Source organism: Pseudophryne corroboree, chromosome 6, assembly GCF_028390025.1.
Source record: "Pseudophryne corroboree isolate aPseCor3 chromosome 6, aPseCor3.hap2, whole genome shotgun sequence".
Classification (NCBI taxonomy): Eukaryota; Metazoa; Chordata; class Amphibia; order Anura; family Myobatrachidae; genus Pseudophryne; species Pseudophryne corroboree.
In genome coordinates, this window is record NC_086449.1 from 272502137 (window position 1) to 272523917 (window position 21781).

Genomic DNA, 21781 nt, shown 5'->3' on the forward strand with positions numbered 1-21781 from the left:
AGTTCACGGCTGTGGCTACCTCTGTGTCGGCACTCGGCAGCCCGTCCATAATTGTATATACCACCTAACCGTGGTTTTTTTTTCTTTCTTTATACATACATACTAGTTACGAGTATACTATCTCTTTATCAACCAGTCTATATATTAGCAGCAGACACAGTACAGTGCGGTAGTTCACGGCTGTGGCTACCTCTGTGTCGGCACTCGGCAGCCCGTCCATAATTGTATATACCACCTAACCGTGGTTTTTTTTTCTTTCTTTATACATACATACTAGTTACGAGTATACTATCTCTTTATCAACCAGTCTATATATTAGCAGCAGACACAGTACAGTGCGGTAGTTCACGGCTGTGGCTACCTCTGTGTCGGCACTCGGCAGCCCGTCCATAATTGTATACTAGTATCCAATCCATCCATCTCCATTGTTTACCTGAGGTGCCTTTTAGTTGTGCCTATTAAAATATGGAGAACAAAAATGTTGAGGTTCCAAAATTAGGGAAAGATCAAGATCCACTTCCACCTCGTGCTGAAGCTGCTGCCACTAGTCATGGCCGAGACGATGAAATGCCAGCAACGTCGTCTGCCAAGGCCGATGCCCAATGGCATAGTACAGAGCATGTCAAAACCAAAACACCAAATATCAGTAAAAAAAGGACTCCAAAACCTAAAATAAAATTGTCGGAGGAGAAGCGTAAACTTGCCAATATGCCATTTACCACACGGAGTGGCAAGGAACGGCTGAGGCCCTGGCCTATGTTCATGGCTAGTGGTTCAGCTTCACATGAGGATGGAAGCACTCAGCCTCTCGCTAGAAAACTGAAAAGACTCAAGCTGGCAAAAGCACCGCAAAGAACTGTGCGTTCTTTGAAATCCCAAATCCACAAGGAGAGTCCAATTGTGTCGGTTGCGATGCCTGACCTTCCCAACACTGGACGTGAAGAGCATGCGCCTTCCACCATTTGCACGCCCCCTGCAAGTGCTGGAAGGAGCACCCGCAGTCCAGTTCCTGATAGTCAGATTGAAGATGTCAGTGTTGAAGTACACCAGGATGAGGAGGATATGGGTGTTGCTGGCGCTGGGGAGGAAATTGACCAGGAGGATTCTGATGGTGAGGTGGTTTGTTTAAGTCAGGCACCCGGGGAGACACCTGTTGTCCGTGGGAGGAATATGGCCGTTGACATGCCAGGTGAAAATACCAAAAAAATCAGCTCTTCGGTGTGGAGGTATTTCACCAGAAATGCGGACAACAGGTGTCAAGCCGTGTGTTCCCTTTGTCAAGCTGTAATAAGTAGGGGTAAGGACGTTAACCACCTCGGAACATCCTCCCTTATACGTCACCTGCAGCGCATTCATAATAAGTCAGTGACAAGTTCAAAAACTTTGGGTGACAGCGGAAGCAGTCCACTGACCAGTAAATCCCTTCCTCTTGTAACCAAGCTCACGCAAACCACCCCACCAACTCCCTCAGTGTCAATTTCCTCCTTCCCCAGGAATGCCAATAGTCCTGCAGGCCATGTCACTGGCAATTCTGACGAGTCCTCTCCTGCCTGGGATTCCTCCGATGCATCCTTGCGTGTAACGCCTACTGCTGCTGGCGCTGCTGTTGTTGCCGCTGGGAGTCGATGGTCATCCCAGAGGGGAAGTCGTAAGCCCACTTGTACTACTTCCAGTAAGCAATTGACTGTTCAACAGTCCTTTGCGAGGAAGATGAAATATCACAGCAGTCATCCTACTGCAAAGCGGATAACTGAGTCCTTGACAACTATGTTGGTGTTAGACGTGCGTCCGGTATCCGCCGTTAGTTCACAGGGAACTAGACAATTTATTGAGGCAGTGTGCCCCCGTTACCAAATACCATCTAGGTTCCACTTCTCTAGGCAGGCGATACCGAGAATGTACACGGACGTCAGAAAAAGACTCACCAGTGTCCTAAAAAATGCAGTTGTACCCAATGTCCACTTAACCACGGACATGTGGACAAGTGGAGCAGGGCAGGGTCAGGACTATATGACTGTGACAGCCCACTGGGTAGATGTATGGACTCCCGCCGCAAGAACAGCAGCGGCGGCACCAGTAGCAGCATCTCGCAAACGCCAACTCTTTCCTAGGCAGGCTACGCTTTGTATCACCGCTTTCCAGAATACGCACACAGCTGAAAACCTCTTACGGCAACTGAGGAAGATCATCGCGGAATGGCTTACCCCAATTGGACTCTCCTGTGGATTTGTGGCATCGGACAACGCCAGCAATATTGTGTGTGCATTAAATATGGGCAAATTCCAGCACGTCCCATGTTTTGCACATACCTTGAATTTGGTGGTGCAGAATTTTTTAAAAAACGACAGGGGCGTGCAAGAGATGCTGTCGGTGGCCAGAAAAATTGCGGGACACTTTCGGCGTACAGGCACCACGTACAGAAGACTGGAGCACCACCAAAAACTGCTGAACCTGCCCTGCCATCATCTGAAGCAAGAAGTGGTAACGAGGTGGAATTCAACCCTCTATATGCTTCAGAGGTTGGAGGAGCAGCAAAAGGCCATTCAAGCCTATACAATTGAGCACGATATAGTAGGTGGAATGCACCTGTCTCAAGTGCAGTGGAGAATGATTTCAACGTTGTGCAAGGTTCTGATGCCCTTTGAACTTGCCACACGTGAAGTCAGTTCAGACACTGCCAGCCTGAGTCAGGTCATTCCCCTCATCAGGCTTTTGCAGAAGAAGCTGGAGGCATTGAAGAAGGAGCTAAAAGGGAGCGATTCCGCTAGGCATGTGGGACTTGTGGATGCAGCCCTTAATTCGCTTAACAAGGATTCACGGGTGGTCAATCTGTTGAAATCAGAGCACTACATTTTGGCCACCGTGCTCGATCCTAGATTTAAAGCCTACCTTGGATCTCTCTTTCCGGCAGACACAGGTCTGCTGGGGTTGAAAGACCTGCTGGTGACAAAATTGTCAAGTCAAGCGGAACGCGACCTGTCAACATCTCCTCCTTCACATTCTCCCGCAACTGGGGGTGCGAGGAAAAGGCTCAGAATTCCGAGCCCACCCGCTGGCGGTGATGCAGGGCAGTCTGGAGCGACTGCTGATGCTGACATCTGGTCCGGACTGAAGGACCTGACAACGATTACGGACATGTCGTCTACTGTCACTGCATATGATTCTCTCAACATTGATAGAATGGTGGAGGATTATATGAGTGACCGCATCCAAGTAGGCACGTCACACAGTCCGTACTTATACTGGCAGGAAAAAGAGGCAATTTGGAGGCCCTTGCACAAACTGGCTTTATTCTACCTAAGTTGCCCTCCCACAAGTGTGTACTCCGAAAGAGTGTTTAGTGCCGCCGCTCACCTTGTCAGCAATCGGCGTACGAGGTTACATCCAGAAAATGTGGAGAAGATGATGTTCATTAAAATGAATTATAATCAATTCCTCCACGGAGACATTGACCAGCAGCAATTGCCTCCACAAAGTACACAGGGAGCTGAGATGGTGGATTCCAGTGGGGACGAATTGATAATCTGTGAGGAGGGGGATGTACACGGTGATATATCGGAGGGTGATGATGAGGTGGACATCTTGCCTCTGTAGAGCCAGTTTGTGCAAGGAGAGATTAATTGCTTCTTTTTTGGGGGGGTCCAAACCAACCCGTCATATCAGTCACAGTCGTGTGGCAGACCCTGTCACTGAAATGGTGGGTTGGTTAAAGTGTGCATGTCCTGTTTTGTTTATACAACATAAGGGTGGGTGGGAGGGCCCAAGGACAATTCCATCTTGCACCTCTTTTTTCTTTTCTTTTTCTTTGCATCATGTGCTGCACTGCTGATTGGGGAGGGTTTTTTGGAAGGGACATCCTGCGTGACACTGCAGTGCCACTCCTAAATGGGCCCGGTGTTTGTGTCGGCCACTAGGGTCGCTAATCTTACTCACACAGTCAGCTACCTCATTGCGCCTCTTTTTTTCTTTGCGTCATGTGCTGTTTGGGGAGGGTTTTTTGGAAGGGACATCCTGCGTGACACTGCAGTGCCACTCCTAGATGGGCCCGGTGTTTGTGTCGGCCACTAGGGTCGCTAATCTTACTCACACAGTCAGCTACCTCATTGCGCCTCTTTTTTTCTTTGCGTCATGTGCTGTTTGGGGAGGGTTTTTTGGAAGGGCCATCCTGCGTGACACTGCAGTGCCACTCCTAGATGGGCCCGGTGTTTGTGTCGGCCACTAGGGTCGCTAATCTTACTCACACAGCTACCTCATTGCGCCTCTTTTTTTCTTTGCGTCATGTGCTGTTTGGGGAGGGTTTTTTGGAAGGGCCATCCTGCGTGACACTGCAGTGCCACTCCTAGATGGGCTCGGTGTTTGTGTCGGCCACTAGGGTCGCTAATCTTACTCACACAGCTACCTCATTGCGCCTCTTTTTTTCTTTGCGTCATGTGCTGTTTGGGGAGGGTTTTTTGGAAGGGCCATCCTGCGTGACACTGCAGTGCCACTCCTATATGGGCCCGGTGTTTGTGTCGGCCACTAGGGTCGCTAATCTTACTCACACAGCTACCTCATTGCGCCTCTTTTTTTCTTTGCGTCATGTGCTGTTTGGGGAGGGTTTTTTGGAAGGGACATCCTGCGTGACACTGCAGTGCCACTCCTAGATGGGCCCGGTGTTTGTGTCGGCCACTAGGGTCGCTAATCTTACTCACACAGTCAGCTACCTCATTGCGCCTCTTTTTTTCTTTGCGTCATGTGCTGTTTGGGGAGGGTTTTTTGGAAGGGCCATCCTGCGTGACACTGCAGTGCCACTCCTAGATGGGCCCGGTGTTTGTGTCGGCCACTAGGGTCGCTAATCTTACTCACACAGTCAGCTACCTCATTGCGCCTCTTTTTTTCTTTGCGTCATGTGCTGTTTGGGGAGGGTTTTTTGGAAGGGCCATCCTGCGTGACACTGCAGTGCCACTCCTAGATGGGCCCGGTGTTTGTGTCGGCCACTAGGGTCGCTAATCTTACTCACACAGCTACCTCATTGCGCCTCTTTTTTTCTTTGCGTCATGTGCTGTTTGGGGAGGGTTTTTTGGAAGGGACATCCTGCGTGACACTGCAGTGCCACTCCTAGATGGGCCCGGTGTTTGTGTCGGCCACTAGGGTCGCTTATCTTACTCACACAGCGACCTCGGTGCAAATTTTAGGACTAAAAATAATATTGTGAGGTGTGAGGTATTCAGAATAGACTGAAAATGAGTGTAAATTATGGTTTTTGAGGTTAATAATACTTTGGGATCAAAATGACCCCCAAATTCTATGATTTAAGCTGTTTTTTAGTGTTTTTGGAAAAAAACACCCGAATCCAAAACACACCCGAATCCGACAAAAAAAATTCGGTGAGGTTTTGCCAAAACGCGTTCGAACCCAAAACACGGCCGCGGAACCGAACCCAAAACCAAAACACAAAACCCGAAAAATTTCAGGCGCTCATCTCTAGTATTTACCCTTCACAGAAACAATATAACCCACCCACATCTAACTCTCCCTGCACATGTTATATCTGCCCCCCCTGCAGTGCACATGGGGGGTAATTCCAAGTTGATCGCAGCAGGATTTTTTATAGCAATTGGGCAAAACCATGTGCACTGCAGGGGAGGCAGATATAACATGTGCAGAAAGAGTTAGATTTGGGTGGGTTATTTTATTTCTGTGCAGGGTAAATACTGGCTGCTTTATTTTTACACTGCAAATTAGATTGTAGACTGAACACACCCCACCCAAATCTAACTCTCTCTGCACATGTTATATCTGCCTCCCCTGCAGTGCACATGGTTTTGCCCAATTGCTATCAAAAATCCTGCTGCGATCAACTTGGAATTACCCCCATGGTTTTGCCCAACTGCTAACAAATTTGCTGCTGCGATCAACTCTGAATTACCCCCGAGTCTTGTACTAAGCATAGTCTCCAATACAGCTGATTCATCAAAGACATACTGTATGTTGTACAGATGCTTGATTTCAGCGAAGCTTGGTGCATTGCTTTGGTACATGCACAATGTATGACTTTGTTATTCAGTTAAATATCTTTACATACCCTCCAGCTGTACCTTTTTAGCAGGTACAGTACTTTTTTTATGGTCTGTACCGATTTTTGGCTCTCCAAAGTTCCATTGAAAGTATAGGAAAAGGTGTGGCCATGCCCCCTTTACCCGTGGCCACACCCCTTTCCTAATTTGTACCGATTTTTATGTGTAAAATGTTGGCGGGTATGACTTTATAACATCCATTGTGCTCACAAGAGAGCTGGCGTGGGATATCACATACAAACCTTGCTGTAATTATAATATAGTACATGGTAACAGCACATACTTGCCTACCCTCCCGGAATGCCCAAGTGTTCATCCCGGTACCCCAGAAATGTGGGCAAGTCTACCGCTTTCCCAGGCAACCCCCCCCCCCCCTCGGCCTCCCACAACAGAGAACAAGTGGGTGGTCCGAGGGGGATATGATGGATTGCGTCATCATAGCTCCGCCCCCTGCTATTCACTGCTATTCAGTGCCAGTTATCTCTGCACTGTCTAGCAGGGGGCTGGGCCACAAAGATGCATTCGTGCTGCCACACCCCCAGACTGCCCACTTTCACCGACGGTCACGCCCCCAGACTGCCCCCATTGCTGCCGGCCACGCCACCATTAGCCTACCACGCTGCCATCTCCTGGAGGAGGGTGCAGTAAGGTAGGCATGTATGTAACCTGGGGCTTCTGTGCTTAGGGGGCCACAGGAAATGTGTTTGCTTGTTTTCTTTCCTTTGTAGTGATTCGTGTGTGCTGCCTTTTGCCCAAGTCACAGCTGATGTAGGAGTGGGTGCAGTAGCGGATCTTGCCACGGGCAAGCAGGACTTTTGCCCGGGGCGCCGCCTTCCGGAGGGCGCAGGGCGCCTTCCGGAGGGCGCCGCACCAGGGCAAGATCCGCTGCTGCTGTGTGCCCCCCGCTGCCCGCCTGCTGCTGCTGGCCGCTGCCCCCCGCTGCCGCTGTGAAGGGAAACTAGACGCGTACGCATCTAGTTTCCCTTCGTGGAGAGGTCCTTTACTGTGCGGTGCGCGATAACGTCATTGCGCACCGCACAGCAAAGGTCCTCTCCACGAAGGGAACTAGACGCTACGCGTCTAGTTTCCCTTCGTGGAGAGGACCTTTGCTGTGCGGTGCGCGATGACGTCATCGCGCATCGCACATCCTTTCAGTCTGTACAGGGGGCGTAAATGACCACGCCCCCTGTATGAAGCCACGCCCCCTATTGCCGCCCGGGGCGCTCAGAGCGCCAGAACCGGCCCTGAGTGGGTGGTAAACACTGGAGCTTGACACAAGGGTGCTATTTGAATGTTACATGACTCTGAAAATCATACATGTTGTATACAAGCTCAGTTATTGCTAGGTAAAGGATTATTCACATGTTGGTCCAATCCAGTTTGTTCATTGTGACTAACTCCATGTTTCCCAGCCCAGGGCGCAGTGGGGATTTGCACAGTATCTGTTGCAGAATGCCTTGTAAGGGTGCAATGGGGCAAGTGATAAGGAAGGATTGTCCACACAAAGATGTCATTTTTTACTGAGTATGGTATTTATTTAGAAGACAATTGCCGACAGTCTTGTTTTCTGATACACAAGAGGTTTTAAGGACCATTCAAAAAGGTGAGGCAGAAATGGCACCTCTGCATGCAGAAAACTAACCAACTGAGGAACACTCGTCACTGATGAGGACCAGGGAAACCTGAGTGGTACTGCACTGTAATATGACATTTTACTGTAAAACTTTCAAAAAGTAATCTCCAACTTTGTACCTGCAAACTAAAACCTGCAATCTCTCCCGTTCAAAGCCATGCAATCTTAACAGGGTTGTCTAATTGAACACCAAAGAGTTGCTGTTGCGACTATAGTTTTTTGCTAGAACCTGTGGGACCTAATTTGTGGCTAATTGCATCTGCCCCTTAGAGTTATTTCTATACTGTGTCTTGGACACTTATTTTTTTTTTTTTAAAGTCAACACTAACAGACATATCGGTAGAATTCTCTTTCCTAAATTGGGCAGAAAATATATATATTTTTAAAAATTTAGCATGCAGTGCACTGTAATCGTGCTTTTATCCCACAGTGCAGCACTGTGCATTATTTGCATTAATTGGTGTGACATTGATGCTTTCAACCAATCAGACACAGTCTAATGCTGGATACACAGTAATGATATAATACATCACCCGCTCCATTGAACGGGCGACATACTGTATCTGTAGTGCATCGGTAGGTGTGTACACCCGATATGTCTCAGAACTACGTCGTTCACATACATATTGTGTCAGCCCTGCAGCACAGCCGATACCGGTATATTTTGCAGATATATCAGCCTGTGGGCGGATCCGTTGGCATAGTGTGTACCCAGCCTATGTCATCACACAACATGCACCTTACTGTACAAAGATACAACCTGGCTGCAAAATTTTATTACATTATTGCCTGTATTATTAATACAACAATAAATGCAGTACATTGTTAATAATAAATCCAATAGCTTAGAGGCAGATCAGCATTTCATACAGACAAATGTTAGAAGAGTCAAGTTCAGTTCAACTCATAGAAAGTTGTAATGTGCTGATTTCATTGATTCTACCTCACATCCTCCCCTCCACTCCTACAATCTGTTGGTGACCCACACGGACCCACCTTTCCTCACTGTGCACCTCTTCACTAGCTAGTTTGATTAAGTGGTTTCCAGTACCACCTCTATGCCAATGACACATCTACTCCTCTTCCCTCTTGTGTCACCAACTCTCTCTGCTTTGTCAACATTGATGTCTCACCACCAGGGACGGACTGGGGCTGCATTTCAGCCCTGGCATCCCTGTGCCCGCTGAAGGGGGTGTGTGGGCACTGCTCACGGGGGCGTGCCATAAGTCAGGGGGTCTGGACTCGCCGCGCATCCCCATATTTCTTAGCAGCGGGCACTCCAAGTGCTGTTCACGGGGGATAAACCAGAGAGCCAGCAGCTGTGCGGGCCTTCCTGGCTCTCTGTGTGACCAGCCCATTGGCCCTACTGGCATTTGCCAGAAGTGCCAGATGGACAGTCCAGCCCTGCTTACCACCACCTAAATCTCAACAGGTCAAAAACAAATCTTATCATCATCCCTCCTTCCATATCCACCACCACCCCTCAAGTCTCCCTTATTCTCAACAACTCCACAATTTCTCCCAGACTCCTGCCTTGGTGTTAACTTCCACCTACATACTACTGTATACTGTATACTACAGTTATTAGCTCACTCCAATTGTCTCAGTTCTGCCAATTTACCACCAATCTTTCTCAAATATATACAGTATATAAAGAGTAGGATACTCCAAACCAAGTTACAGAATTTTGGTCCCCTCATTTGTGTCAGCTATATAATCAGGCCTGGTTCCCTGGGGCATAATACCGCGAAGCATGTCACATGCAGGGCCGCATTAACCCATGGCTGGGCCCCTAGGCTTTCAGGTATTTCACCCCACTACAGCTGACATTTGGGAAGCAGAGCTTATGCCATCATTTACACTTTCATCATTCACACAAACATCGATACCCAATTGAAATAAAGTCTGCTGACCTCTTTTCTCACCGCGTAATAAGTTTTCCTTTTCTTTTTTGAAATAGCGCTAGTTTACTATAGTCCGCTTCCCCTCCCCAACTATATCAAAACATATTTCAGCTGACTACGAGTGTGCCTTGCTACGTCGCAGAGTGTAAAGTGCCTTTAACAATTGGAGCCCTGAGGCGGAGATAAAAAAATTGATGGGCTCCTAAGCTTCAGCTTAGTCATCCTGATGGATAATAGAGCTCTGCCATCATGCCACAAAGAGGCAGGGCTTATACAATGCAATTTATGGCAGCATGCCCCTTGCACCTCCAACCAGGTAATCTTTCAAGAGTAGGTAAGTATGGCTTAGTCTCTCATAATAAATGAACATGATATGGATTCAACATAAGGATTATTATTATTATTATTATTATTATTATTATTATTATTAATCTGTTTCCTGTAGATTATATTCTTAAAACCCGGTGAATTTTAGGGAATATCAGATGGTGGAATTGGAAAAACGTCTGCATGTTACAGTGTGGACGGAGCATGAGTCATTGGGACACTGTATGGATACCAGATCTTCCTGGCACTTATCTTTTGCATTAAATAAAAACAGACCGACCTTTACGGAAGTTGAATTAAATGGAGTGACTCATGCATGGTTCAATCTCATGAGTGATTCAGAGATTTTCTTTCATAGGCACAATCTGGTGTAGTTGCTGGACTCGGCCACTTCACTGTGAGAAAAAATACATTAGTATTATTTAATGACAATGAGTAATGCAAACTAGAATAATTATCAGTATTATTAACCCTTTGTGCTCTCTTCAGGTTACTTCATGCAAGCACATACAGTATGTCATACTTGCCAACTTTGCTGCCCCCTCAGAGTGCGTGGCGGTCACAAAGGTGGACTGTGCAGGGGCGTGGCAGCACAATCGCATCATCATGGCTCCTCCCCCACTGTACAGTGCTGAAAAAAACAGAATTATTTAGCGAAGGGTGGGTGGGTGGTACGATGATGCGATTCAGCACAAACCATGTCACTGGGCCCACTTGTGCTCTGTAAATGGGCAGCCGCAGAGGGGGGAGGGGTTGCTGGTTGGGATGTGGGAGACTTGGCCACATTTCCGGGGGGGCAGGAGCACCACCCGATTTGTCGGAGCCTCCCAGAAATTCCAGGATACTAGGCAAGTGTGAAATACTGTATGTACTGTATGTTATGTATTTTATGGTATTGTATTTCGATTCAATCCAAATCACCGTTGGATTGTCAGAGGAGCATTCGGCGCTGCCTCGGTTTACCACTGCCCCAGGCATTAGGACCTCCAAACTGTGCTACTGCGCATCAACAGCTCCCTGCCGCATCTTCCTTCTACCTCTGTCCTCCATTACAGACATGCTCCTAAGTACCTTCCAGTGCGGGAGAGGCCACAGATACCCCAATAAACCCTTTACCACCACCACTGAGTATAATTTATAGATCCCATTGCCATCACTGCATTAATCTATACAATGTGGGTATTGCAGTGTCACCAGCATAACGTGTGCGCATACCAGGTGCACCACAAGCACCAGCAACCCAAACACTTCTGGCTGCAACAGGGTACTCCCCACAATCTGTGCTGTTAACCTTGTGTTATTTATTTATATCTGGTTAATAATCCTTCCTGGTTACGCTGACCTGCTGTCTGGACTAACCCCCATTCCACACCGCTGCCACCTGTCACCGTAGTGTCTGCCAATATAGACAGAGCCGGCCATAGGTATAGGCAAACTAGGCAATTGCCTAGGGCATTTGATATGCCTAGGGGCATCAGCAGCCTCTGCTGATTAAAATGATATGCGGCATTCCTATATTCTGTATGTAGCATTTCATATGCAGATACAGCCACAGTCGCACACAGTATATAGGCATGCAGCATATCATTTTAATCAGCAGAAGCTGCTTGTGCATCCTAGCCACATAGCAATGCAAATAAGATGCATTTTCATTAAAAAAAAAGGTGCCCGACGTTAGCATTGATGCAAGATTTGTGAGGACACACCTGTATCCAAGCAGAGGCAGAGGTCACAGTGTTAGTGGCAGTATGAGTGCTGTGTGCATGTGAGTGGGTTGGTTGTGCAGTAGTGTTCAGAATATGTGTAAGGAGCATTATGTGTGTCATGTAAAAATGCATTACTAATGTGCAACATACAGTATGTGTAAGGGGCACTATGTGTGTCATTATGTGTATAAGGACATTAATAATGTGCGGCATATGTGTAACAGGGTACTACTGTATGTGTGTCATTATGTGTATTGGGGCACTAATAATGTGCAGCACATGTGCAGGGGGCACTATCTGTGTCATGTGTATAAGGGCATTAATAATGTGCAGCATACTGTATGTGTAAGGGTCATTATGTGTAAAAGTGAATTAATAAAGGTTGTCATAATGTGTAAGGCGCATTATGTTTATAAGGACATTAATAATGTGTCTCATAGGTGTAAGGGGCATTACTCTGTGGCATTATGTGTATAAGGTGCTCTACTATGTGGTGTTGCATATAGAAAGGGCACTACTGTGTCATCTAATGTGATTAAAAAGCAAAAGGTGTTTGGTGTAATGTAAATAAGGAGCAATTCAGTGTGATGTAATGTGAATAAGGGGCTCTACTGTGAGGAGCAACGTTTATAAGGTAAAGGGATACTACTGTGGGTTGTAATATGAATTATGGACACTATCGCATGATCAAATGTGAATAAAGTTGCAGTACTGTGTGGCGTAATTGGAATTGGGGGTACTATTGTGTGGCCATGCCCCTTGCCAGCAAAAACACCACTTTTTGGGCTGTGCGCCAAATGTGCGAACTGTTCCTATTTAAAATATAGGGGGTACAAATACCAAAATAAGGACTGCTATGGCTGAGGGGTGATGGCAGGGCTGTTTCTAGCCAATTTGGCTCCCAGTGCGAGATTTAAAAATGCGCCCCCCCATGACATAAAAAAATGTGCCCTCCCCCCACACCTAGATTAAAAAAAACGTGCGTGCGCACCCGGCAAGGGGGCGTGGCCTCATCTAAATGGGTGTGGCCCCATTTAAATGGGCATGGCCTCGTCTGAAAAGTCTACCTCACAATCCAGTTTTTGATCCTGCTCCAACAGATCACGACCACCACAGGAAAAAAAAATTCTACCATAATAAGCCCCACACAGTAATGCCCCCTGCACCATATTATGCCACACACCGCAATGCCCTTGATACATTAAATCCCCACACTACGGCAGGCAAAAGTCCCCATTTGACACATTACGGCAGGTGTCCCCATTTTACACATTGAGAGAGAGAGAATACTTACAGAGGCGATTACCGCTCTTCGGCCCACCTCACCAGTCGCTCCTCGTACCGGCCTTTCCCTCTTCCTAACTTGGAACCCCCTCTGTACTCCGCTCGGGGGGGGGGGAGTTTCACGGAGTGACGGGGTTGCGTCGTGACGCAACGACGCAACCGCGTCATTCCATGAAACTCCACCCCCCGAGCGGGTTACTTGGGGAGAAATAGGAGGGGGAAGCAGGGAGCCACAGTTAGTGCCGCGGCGGGCGCACAGTGCGGTTTCACTGCTCGCCTGTCCCAAGAAACGGCCCTGGGTGATTGGGTGATGGTGTTGGGAAAGAGGTGTAGGCTCAGTGGCGGAACCAGCGGTGGCGCTAGGGGGCACCAGCCAAAATCTTGCCTAGGGCATCATATTGGTTAGGGCCGGCTCTGAATATAGATGTCTGGGTAACAACTGAAAAACATTGGGCTAGATTTAAGAAAGCTTGGAGAGAGAGAGATTGAAAGTGGAGAGCGATAAAGTACCAACCAATCAGCTAATTACTGTCAGTTTGCAGGCTTTGTTTTAAAAATGACATGAGCTGATTGGTACTTTATCTCTCTCCAAACTTTTATAAATCTACCCCATGTCACATAATTAAAATAATAAAAACAGCAGCAAAAACCTATTCATAGTAAAGTAATAAATAAGTTTGGGTGAGATCCTGGGGAGCCTAGCCGGTGTTTTGAAGTAGCAATCATTTAGAAGGCAAAATCTGGTCTGGTTTTGCCTTTTAAATGTTTGGCATTTAATACATTGGCTAGACTCGCTGGGATCTCACCGATGCCTGCAAGACACATGTTATTACATTTACAAAATTCCAGATAGCCAGCCTTGTTTGTTAAACAAGCAGGACACCTAATTTTTATAAAAATAATAAACTGGCACAAAGGACAATATAAGACTTACAAAGAATAAGAGAATTGGGATAATGCTTCCCCCATATGACCAATGTCATATAGTAAGGGAATTTTTATGAGTGGTTTTAGGATATATATACCACATTGAGAGTCTAAAACTGCTATATATACATGGTCGGGTGTAGTACTGGTGACCGGCGGTCTCCTGACCGCCGGTCACCTTACCGACGCCGGGATCCCGGCAGCATACCGACGCCGGGATCCCGGAGGGGAGGGGCGAGTGCAGCAAGCCCCTTGCGGGCTCGGTGGCGACCTGCGGTCGCCACGGGTTCTATTCCCACTCTATGGGTGTCGTGGACACCCACGAGTGGAAATAGTCCCTGTTGGTCGGCATGCCGACCATCGGGATAGTGAGCCGTCGGGCTCACGGAGGAGGTCATGTGACTGTCGGTCAGCTGACCGGCGGTCACATGAATACCACCCACATGGTCAGCTTACCATCAAAATGAACCTAGGCACTACTAGACGTGTGTCTAAAACTATAGTTCAGCCCATCTAGCTGCTGTCTATGCTGCACATGGCAGTTATTGTGGCTATTAGCTGGTGGTGATAATAATGTGACCTGACCGTGTGCACGTCAATATCTTCTCTCACTCATTTTTACACTAGATTCTGCGCACAGTTGGACAACTTATTATCGGTGACGTGCGGTGAGGTAAAGGGCTAGGGAGGCACTGGTTAGTACCAGATCCAGATTTACCCACATATATATGAACCAGAGAGTTCACGTGGACATTATACACAGGTGCAGCAGTATATACTGCTGAAAATTTGGTGAATTTTGATAAGAGATATGTGGACAAGGTAGGCGGGGGAGGGGGAGGGGCAGAGCCTTACCTGTCATAGATCAGTATACTCCAGAGTTCTGACTATAAAATTGATTACAATAATACAAAGAAGATATTTATAATATCTTACTTAGATTTTTTTTATATCCTTTTTATAGTCAAAACTCTGGAGTATACTGGAGTATGACAGCAGATACTGCCTATTACTGTCCGGACAAATTCAATTGCCATAAAATCTTGTGGGGCATAATACAGTTATTATATTATATATTTTTAAAAATGCACATGTGAATATTCCATATGTAGTGAATATTTAGAACTGAGTGAGAGAATTGTGTGTTTTATATACTGTACCAGTGTTCCCAAACTGGCATTTGCAGGGGTGTCTTGGATTGGTAGTCCAGGACCAACGCTGATTATTTATGGTCAATGTAATAGGCAAAACAAGTGCTTGTGGCTCCAATCTTAAAATATGTGGACAAACAAAAGTTAATCCTGTCCCTCATCCCACAACTAACCCTAAGGATGACACATAAACACATGTAACTTCATTCCTAATTTATCTGAATTTCTCAATAAGAAACGTTTGGCCTATAGGTACTGATACTCTTGGGCTCTGTGACTCAAAAAGGTTTGGGAATCACTGCACTGTACTATATGTAGTATATACTATTACACATTTACTCCTAATACAACCTAATTTATTCTGTGCACAAAAAAACACACACACAGCGGAATATCCTTGTTTTAAAATCACATTAATCTGTATTCACATTTTCTTGGATACACTTTCTAGTATCATCCTTTCGTTTTCAATATTTTGCTGTTTCTGTGCAAATACGTAAGACATTTTGTAATGAAGGTTATTGTGTTCTATTTCATCTTCTATTTTCCCTTTATACTTCCTCTTTAGGAGAGTTAATCAGTTCTTTTGACATTGAATATCATCTCTATGCTGATGGCATTCCCCTGACCTCTCCTCCCCTGACCTCTCCTCCCCTGACCTCTCCTCCCCTGACCTCTCCTCCTCTCTTCTAATTCGTATTTCCATCTATCTCTCTGCTATTTCCTCCTGGATGGCCCAGCTCTTTCTTAAACGTAACAAATCTAACACTGAGATGATCCCTTGGCGTTATCCTTGACTCCACCCTTTACTTCAAGCCACACATTCAGAATCTTTGGCAGTCCTGCGATTTCCATCTCAGAAATATGTCCAGGATCAGACCCTTTTTCACCCTGGAGGCAACTAAGCCCCTCACACACTCACTGGTCATCTCTAGACTGGACTACTGTAGCATCCTCTTATCTGGCCTCCCTGAGAAACACCTCTCTGCAATCCAGTCTGTCCTCAATGCTGCTGCCCAGCTCATCTTCCTCTCCAAACGTACTATGTCTGCCTCCCCTCTCCTGCAAGACCTACACTGGCTCCTATTCCCCATCAGAACAAACGTCAGTCTACTCACACTCACTTAAAAAGTCAATTACATCTCTGGCCTCATCTCCCTTCACACTCCTGGCCACCCAGAGTGTGCATTGGCAAGACTGCCATGTAGCAATGTTCCTAAACCTTGTAATCGCTGTTCTGCATTATTTTGTACTGTAAGCTTCTTTTTTCCTGTTTTATTCATACGGTTTCAGTTCATTTACTGTTATTTTTCTCACACACACACACACACACACACACACACACACACACACACACACACACACACACACACACACACACACACACGTGGATAGATAGATAGATAGATAGATAGATACTAGATAGATAGACACACCATGTTTCTAATTGAAAATGCCTGTTATTGTTAAAATGATCATTGCTATGCTTTTTAACTGGTTGATACTAGACAAAAGTGGATAGTTAGCAAAAGTGGATAGTTAGCAAAAGTGGATAGTTAGCACAGCTACACAGTGGCATATATATAACGGGTGCAGAATTTGCTTTTCATATGTGCCCCTGGGTCAAGGGGGGCCCTGCAAATCACACCTTACATCTAGAACAGATACTAGTACCATGTGCCAAGTTGTCCCTCTCTGAAATCGGAAGGCAGCACCATCTTTTGGGTGAGATCTTCAGAAAGATTGTGGCAGTGAAGGTGAAATTTTGCAGAGATTTAAAGCACCAACTCCCCCCCCCCCCCCCCCCCCCCAATAAGTGTTTATTGATCTATAACAGAATAACAGAATATGGGAGTCAGTATACACCTTTTGACTTATATTACAGGGAAGTACAATCCAATGGATGCGAGCAATGACAGATGAACATAGTTGTTACAGCCATTAATATAACTCAGTGTCTAGATGGATGTAATATCCCCAGTCAAATCAGACAATGCTAGCCTAGGTAGTAAGCTGCCTAAACAAAACGTTTCACAAAATAAGAACATACAAAGAGAAAAGGGGACAGAAAAGAAAGCAGAATAGAAGAAATAAAGAGTCAGAGGAGGGGATGGGAGGGTAAGGGCAGTGTGGACCTTCCAATGTCCACTCGGACCTGGGGGCAAAAGTGTCATCACCTAGCTCCAATTAACAATAAAGCAGCTAAAAATCGGAAATGAAGATCCCTGTGAAGGGCTCAAGTTTAAGTCATGAGTGTCGGGTATGCTTGTGAAGACTTGAATTCCAACCAAGGGGACCAAATAGACGTGAATCTCTGATGACTATCCGGTGTTACCCGCAGTTTCTCCATAGACATAAACCAGTCCATTCTGGCGACCCAGTCCCTCACAGTGGGTGGTTCAGTGGATCGCCAGCGAACCGGAATAACCGCATTTGTGGCGCTATTAAGAAACTTTAGTAAAGAGTTTTTGTAAGCCGACAGGGGCCACGTAATGAAATTGAGAAGCCAGAAAGCAGGCTCAGAGGGAACCTCCAAACCCACAATCAATTTCAAGATTGCGATAACTTTGTCCCAGATGGGACGAAGTACACAACACTCCCACCAGATATGCATCGAGGATCCCGTTTCGTTGTTACATCTCCAGCACGTGTCTGGTACGTCAGGGAACATTTTAGTCAATGTTAGGGGCACCTGTACCACCGAGATAAGACTTTGAATTGCGTTTCGAGGACTGAATAACTAGATGAACTTGCAAAGGTGGTCTGGATACTTTTTTCCCAGTCCTCCTCTGACAAGTCAATCTGTAAGTCATGGCTCCAGTCTCTGGTATACTTAGGGAGATCAGGGAATTTGTTCACGATCAAGCAGCAACTTTTTTAATTGCTTAGCTAGTTTGTTCTCTTTTGGAAAAAATAATAATAATAAATGTCGCTTTAAATGTCAGTGTGAAATTGTAGTAAATTCAGCACTATTGAAGTTTATACCCTATTACATTCCGACGCGGTCAGTGACGTTTCCGAACATTTGGAGCACCAGCAGTTTCAGGCTGCCATGGTAGGGTGATAGATCAGGGATATCTGTGGACATGTGTGCTTCAATGGATCTACAGTAAATTGATAGACATGACCCCATATAGTCGACATACAAAAGGTCAACAGGGTCAAAAGATTGACACAAATATTATTTTATTAGATTGGTTTTCGTTTTTGGGGTGTCATTTTGTATGTTTCATCATATGTGACTCCAATTAGTGTACCATGTACGATTACAAGGTTTGCTTCGCTCACCACGCTTCGGGCAAAGTGTCTTGCTCTACTACTGCTATGCTCGCCACAGGTTACTATTCCCAATTGTAGTCCACGTGTATGGTACTGTACATGATGCATAGGTTTGAAAAAAATGTGTTGACCGTTGTGTGTCGACCTTTTGAACCTGCCGACCTTTTGTATCTGTCTACCTTAGACAAAGAGGACCGTTTACCTGTCGCCCTTTTGACCATGTCGGCATATCGCATGTCGGTCATATGACTGTGTAACTAGACACTGTCTGTCCAGTGCGTGGAACCTGCTGTGGACACTCATTCATCCTTATCTAAATATACAGTATATATTGATGATAATCCTTTGGCACATTTCAGAGTTTTGCTAAAATGTCACATTATTTCTCTGTTATATTTCCTCATGAAATGTATAACTGTACTGTGGGTATTTCTTAGTTTAAAGAATACAGCAAATTACATTTTATAATTGTTAACATTTTATTTCTGCATATTGGGATCTACCGTAGCTGTCCTTCCACTGAATAGGGCACTACACTGTAACATAGAATTAAAAGATTTGTATTCCAATTCTAGGCACATACCTTGATCTGTAAGTAAAAGATAATATCGCCCTATACGCTCTTCTGAGTAATTCTTCTATTGATTTTCTCATCTTAGCTTAGAGTAGCTTCCCACGCACAGGCCACAGAGGCAAGTGAGCACTTGCTCATCATCATATGATCTCAGTGCATGACTCACCTACTCCACTGAATATTTCATTTTATCAATGACAGAGGAGAGGTGATGGACAAGAGCATCCCTGCAGCGCACGTAAGAAGAATGCATAATGAAAATCTCTGCGAGCCCTGCAGATTCACAAGCTGGGCAGCACAGGATATTTGCCCAGCTACAACTTCAACGTTTAAAGCACGGCAGAAGACTGTGCGAGATCTGCAGTTTCCCAGGATGAGCAGAGCAGGATGTCATGCAGCATATAGGGCGATTAGTGCTACTGCCATAAGGCACAGAGATATTACGCTGCACTAATATAGAGTGTGCAAAAGTCGGGTACACAATCAATTAGGATCGAGCGTAGAGCGTAGAGAGAGATAAAGTGGAGAAGTTGCTAATAGCGACCAACAGCTTCTAACTGTCATTTTATAGACTGTGTTAGATAAATGATAGCTAAAACTGCAGGAGTGCCATGGCCAACTTCTATCTATCTCAAAGGTTTGAAACATCTCCCCCTGAGTGAGAAGCGCCTGTTTCCTGAAGATGTACTGTACACTTAGGGGGAGATTTATCAAAGCTTGGAGATAGGTAATGTGCAGAGAAATAAAGTAGCAACCAATCAGCTCCTGTGATTTAAAAAAAAAAAACACTGTAGCCTGACAGGAGCTGGTTGGTTGGTACTTTATCTCTCGCCACTTTATCTCATACAAAATGATACTGAGGCGGTCATTCCGAGTTGATCGCAGCCAGCAACTTTTTGCTGCTGCTGCGATCAACTAATCCCCACCTATGGGAGAGTGTATTTTAGCATAGCAGGGCTGCGAACACTTGTGCAGCCCTGCTATGCTAAAAAAGTTCCTGCAAAACAAGATCAGCCCTACAGCTACTTACCCAGTGTGACGGATCCAGCGATGAAGGGCCCAGTCCTGATGTCAGACATCCGCCCTCCGTTCGCCTGGACACGCCTGCGTTCTTCTTACCACTCCCCAAAAACGGCATCCAACGGTGAGTATCCACCCCGGACCACCTCTCCGCTGTCAATCTTCTTCCGTCCAGTGCTGCGTCTTTTCTTCTCACTAGGCGCTCCGTTGCCTGGGGATGTCTGTCGCCGGGCAACGGTGCGCAATGCGCATGCCGCGCATGTGCAGTTCTGACCGTTCGCACTGCAGCGAACAACCGCTGCGTGCGAATGGGTCAGAATGACCCCCTGAGTCATTTACCTTTTTACTTGAAAATAGCGGCAGGCTTTTGCCTGTATTCAGTTGCCCGCATCGCCCCTATACGTTACATGCGGTTGTGAGAGCAGCTGTCAGCTCGGATCTGTACCAGCCCTATCCTGGTTGCAAGAGATCCGTCAGAAATTGCAACTGTATCTACATGCCCACAACATGCCCACAGCAAGCTTATGCTAATTGTATGGTCCTTTTGCCACCCAGTTAGTCGCACACGGAGATCTGACTGACTTCTTTTCAACCCCAGAAGATCAACAAATAAAAAAAAAATCTGTTTTGTTTTAAGAACAGACATAAGTGCCTCTCTGTCCATGTAAAATGTTGTGGTATGTGTTGTCATAAAGTCCATGTGTATATAATAGGCCTGATTTAAAGATAGCTGCAAAACTGCCGTCTGAACATAGATAACCAAATATGGCTGCAAAAGAAACATTTTTACTTATGCATTCTGAATTGCACCTACTGTATCTTAAGATAGGTGCAACTTGTATAATACAGTGGAGAGATGCGACGGCACCAAAGATATGCCCCTATGCATAGAGGAAATATAAGCAAGCCATTCTGTGGGACAGTCTGTTATTCCCAATGCTGACAAGGCGAGTTCTACACTTACTGCTCTCATGCTTGTGTGTGCCTTATGGTGCGTACACATGTCGCGGGTCCGACGGCCATAGTGTACGAGCAATATGTCTATGAATGAACGCCGTCGTTCACAGACATATTGCGTTGGCTCTGCAGCACAGCCGACGGCCAGTATATCTAATAATTTAACCACCTGTGCTGAAGTCTGGATATCACTAAAACCTGCACTATAAAGGTGTGTACACTCGGTGAGATTCGGGCTAAACCGACTATATAGTCAAAATTGTAAGAAAATATCTCACCGTGTGTACACACCATTAGTGTGCCTTGAAGACAGAGGTTGTAATTGCTTGGTCAAAAGACTCTACGGTAAAATGGCCACATAAAGGATAACTCAGGGCTACTGTATACTGTAATTTGGGTGCAGCAGTTTATTGTAAGGTTTTAGTTAGCGACTTATGAGATAAAACATAATTTTTATAGTGACATTATTATATACTGAATATGATACATGGGCATTTTTATTGTCACTGCATCGTATAGACGTATAGCTTGGTATATACTTAGTATTGTATTTGTAGTGTACCATGTAATATGTGAACACAGGGGCATGAATGGCATTATATATACTGACTCTCTGCTCCTGTTTTGCAGTACATGGGTTGTATTGAAGTTTTGCAGTCCATGAGATCCCTGGACTTTGGCACGAGAACACAAGTTACAAGGTAATATCATTTCCAATGCAAGGAACTGATTACATAAACCTGGGGGCTCATGTTTAAGTGATTTACAGTATCATAGTCATCATAATATGTATGAATCTGAAGATAATTCAAAGTTCACATTTTCAATAGCAATGTTCTGTGCTTGTTTAGAAATAACCCATTTAGTAGATTACTTAACATTTTAAACTATTTGTATTTCTTCTTGTTGTTGGAAAGATGAGCGTTTAGATTTAGTTACACTCATAATTAGGGAGATTTAAAC

The 21781-nt window shown here is 45.6% G+C and overlaps 1 protein-coding gene across 2 annotated transcripts in view; it reads left to right on the forward strand.

The window, feature by feature from the left end:
* SHC4 (SHC adaptor protein 4) overlaps positions 1-21781 on the forward strand; it is a 125002-nt gene that overhangs the window by 3828 nt on the left and 99393 nt on the right. For both annotated transcript variants that reach the window (XM_063926041.1, XM_063926042.1), the window contains exon 2: positions 21449-21519. In XM_063926041.1, coding sequence (XP_063782111.1) covers positions 21449-21519 — 71 coding nt within the window. The remainder of the gene's footprint in view (positions 1-21448; positions 21520-21781) is intronic.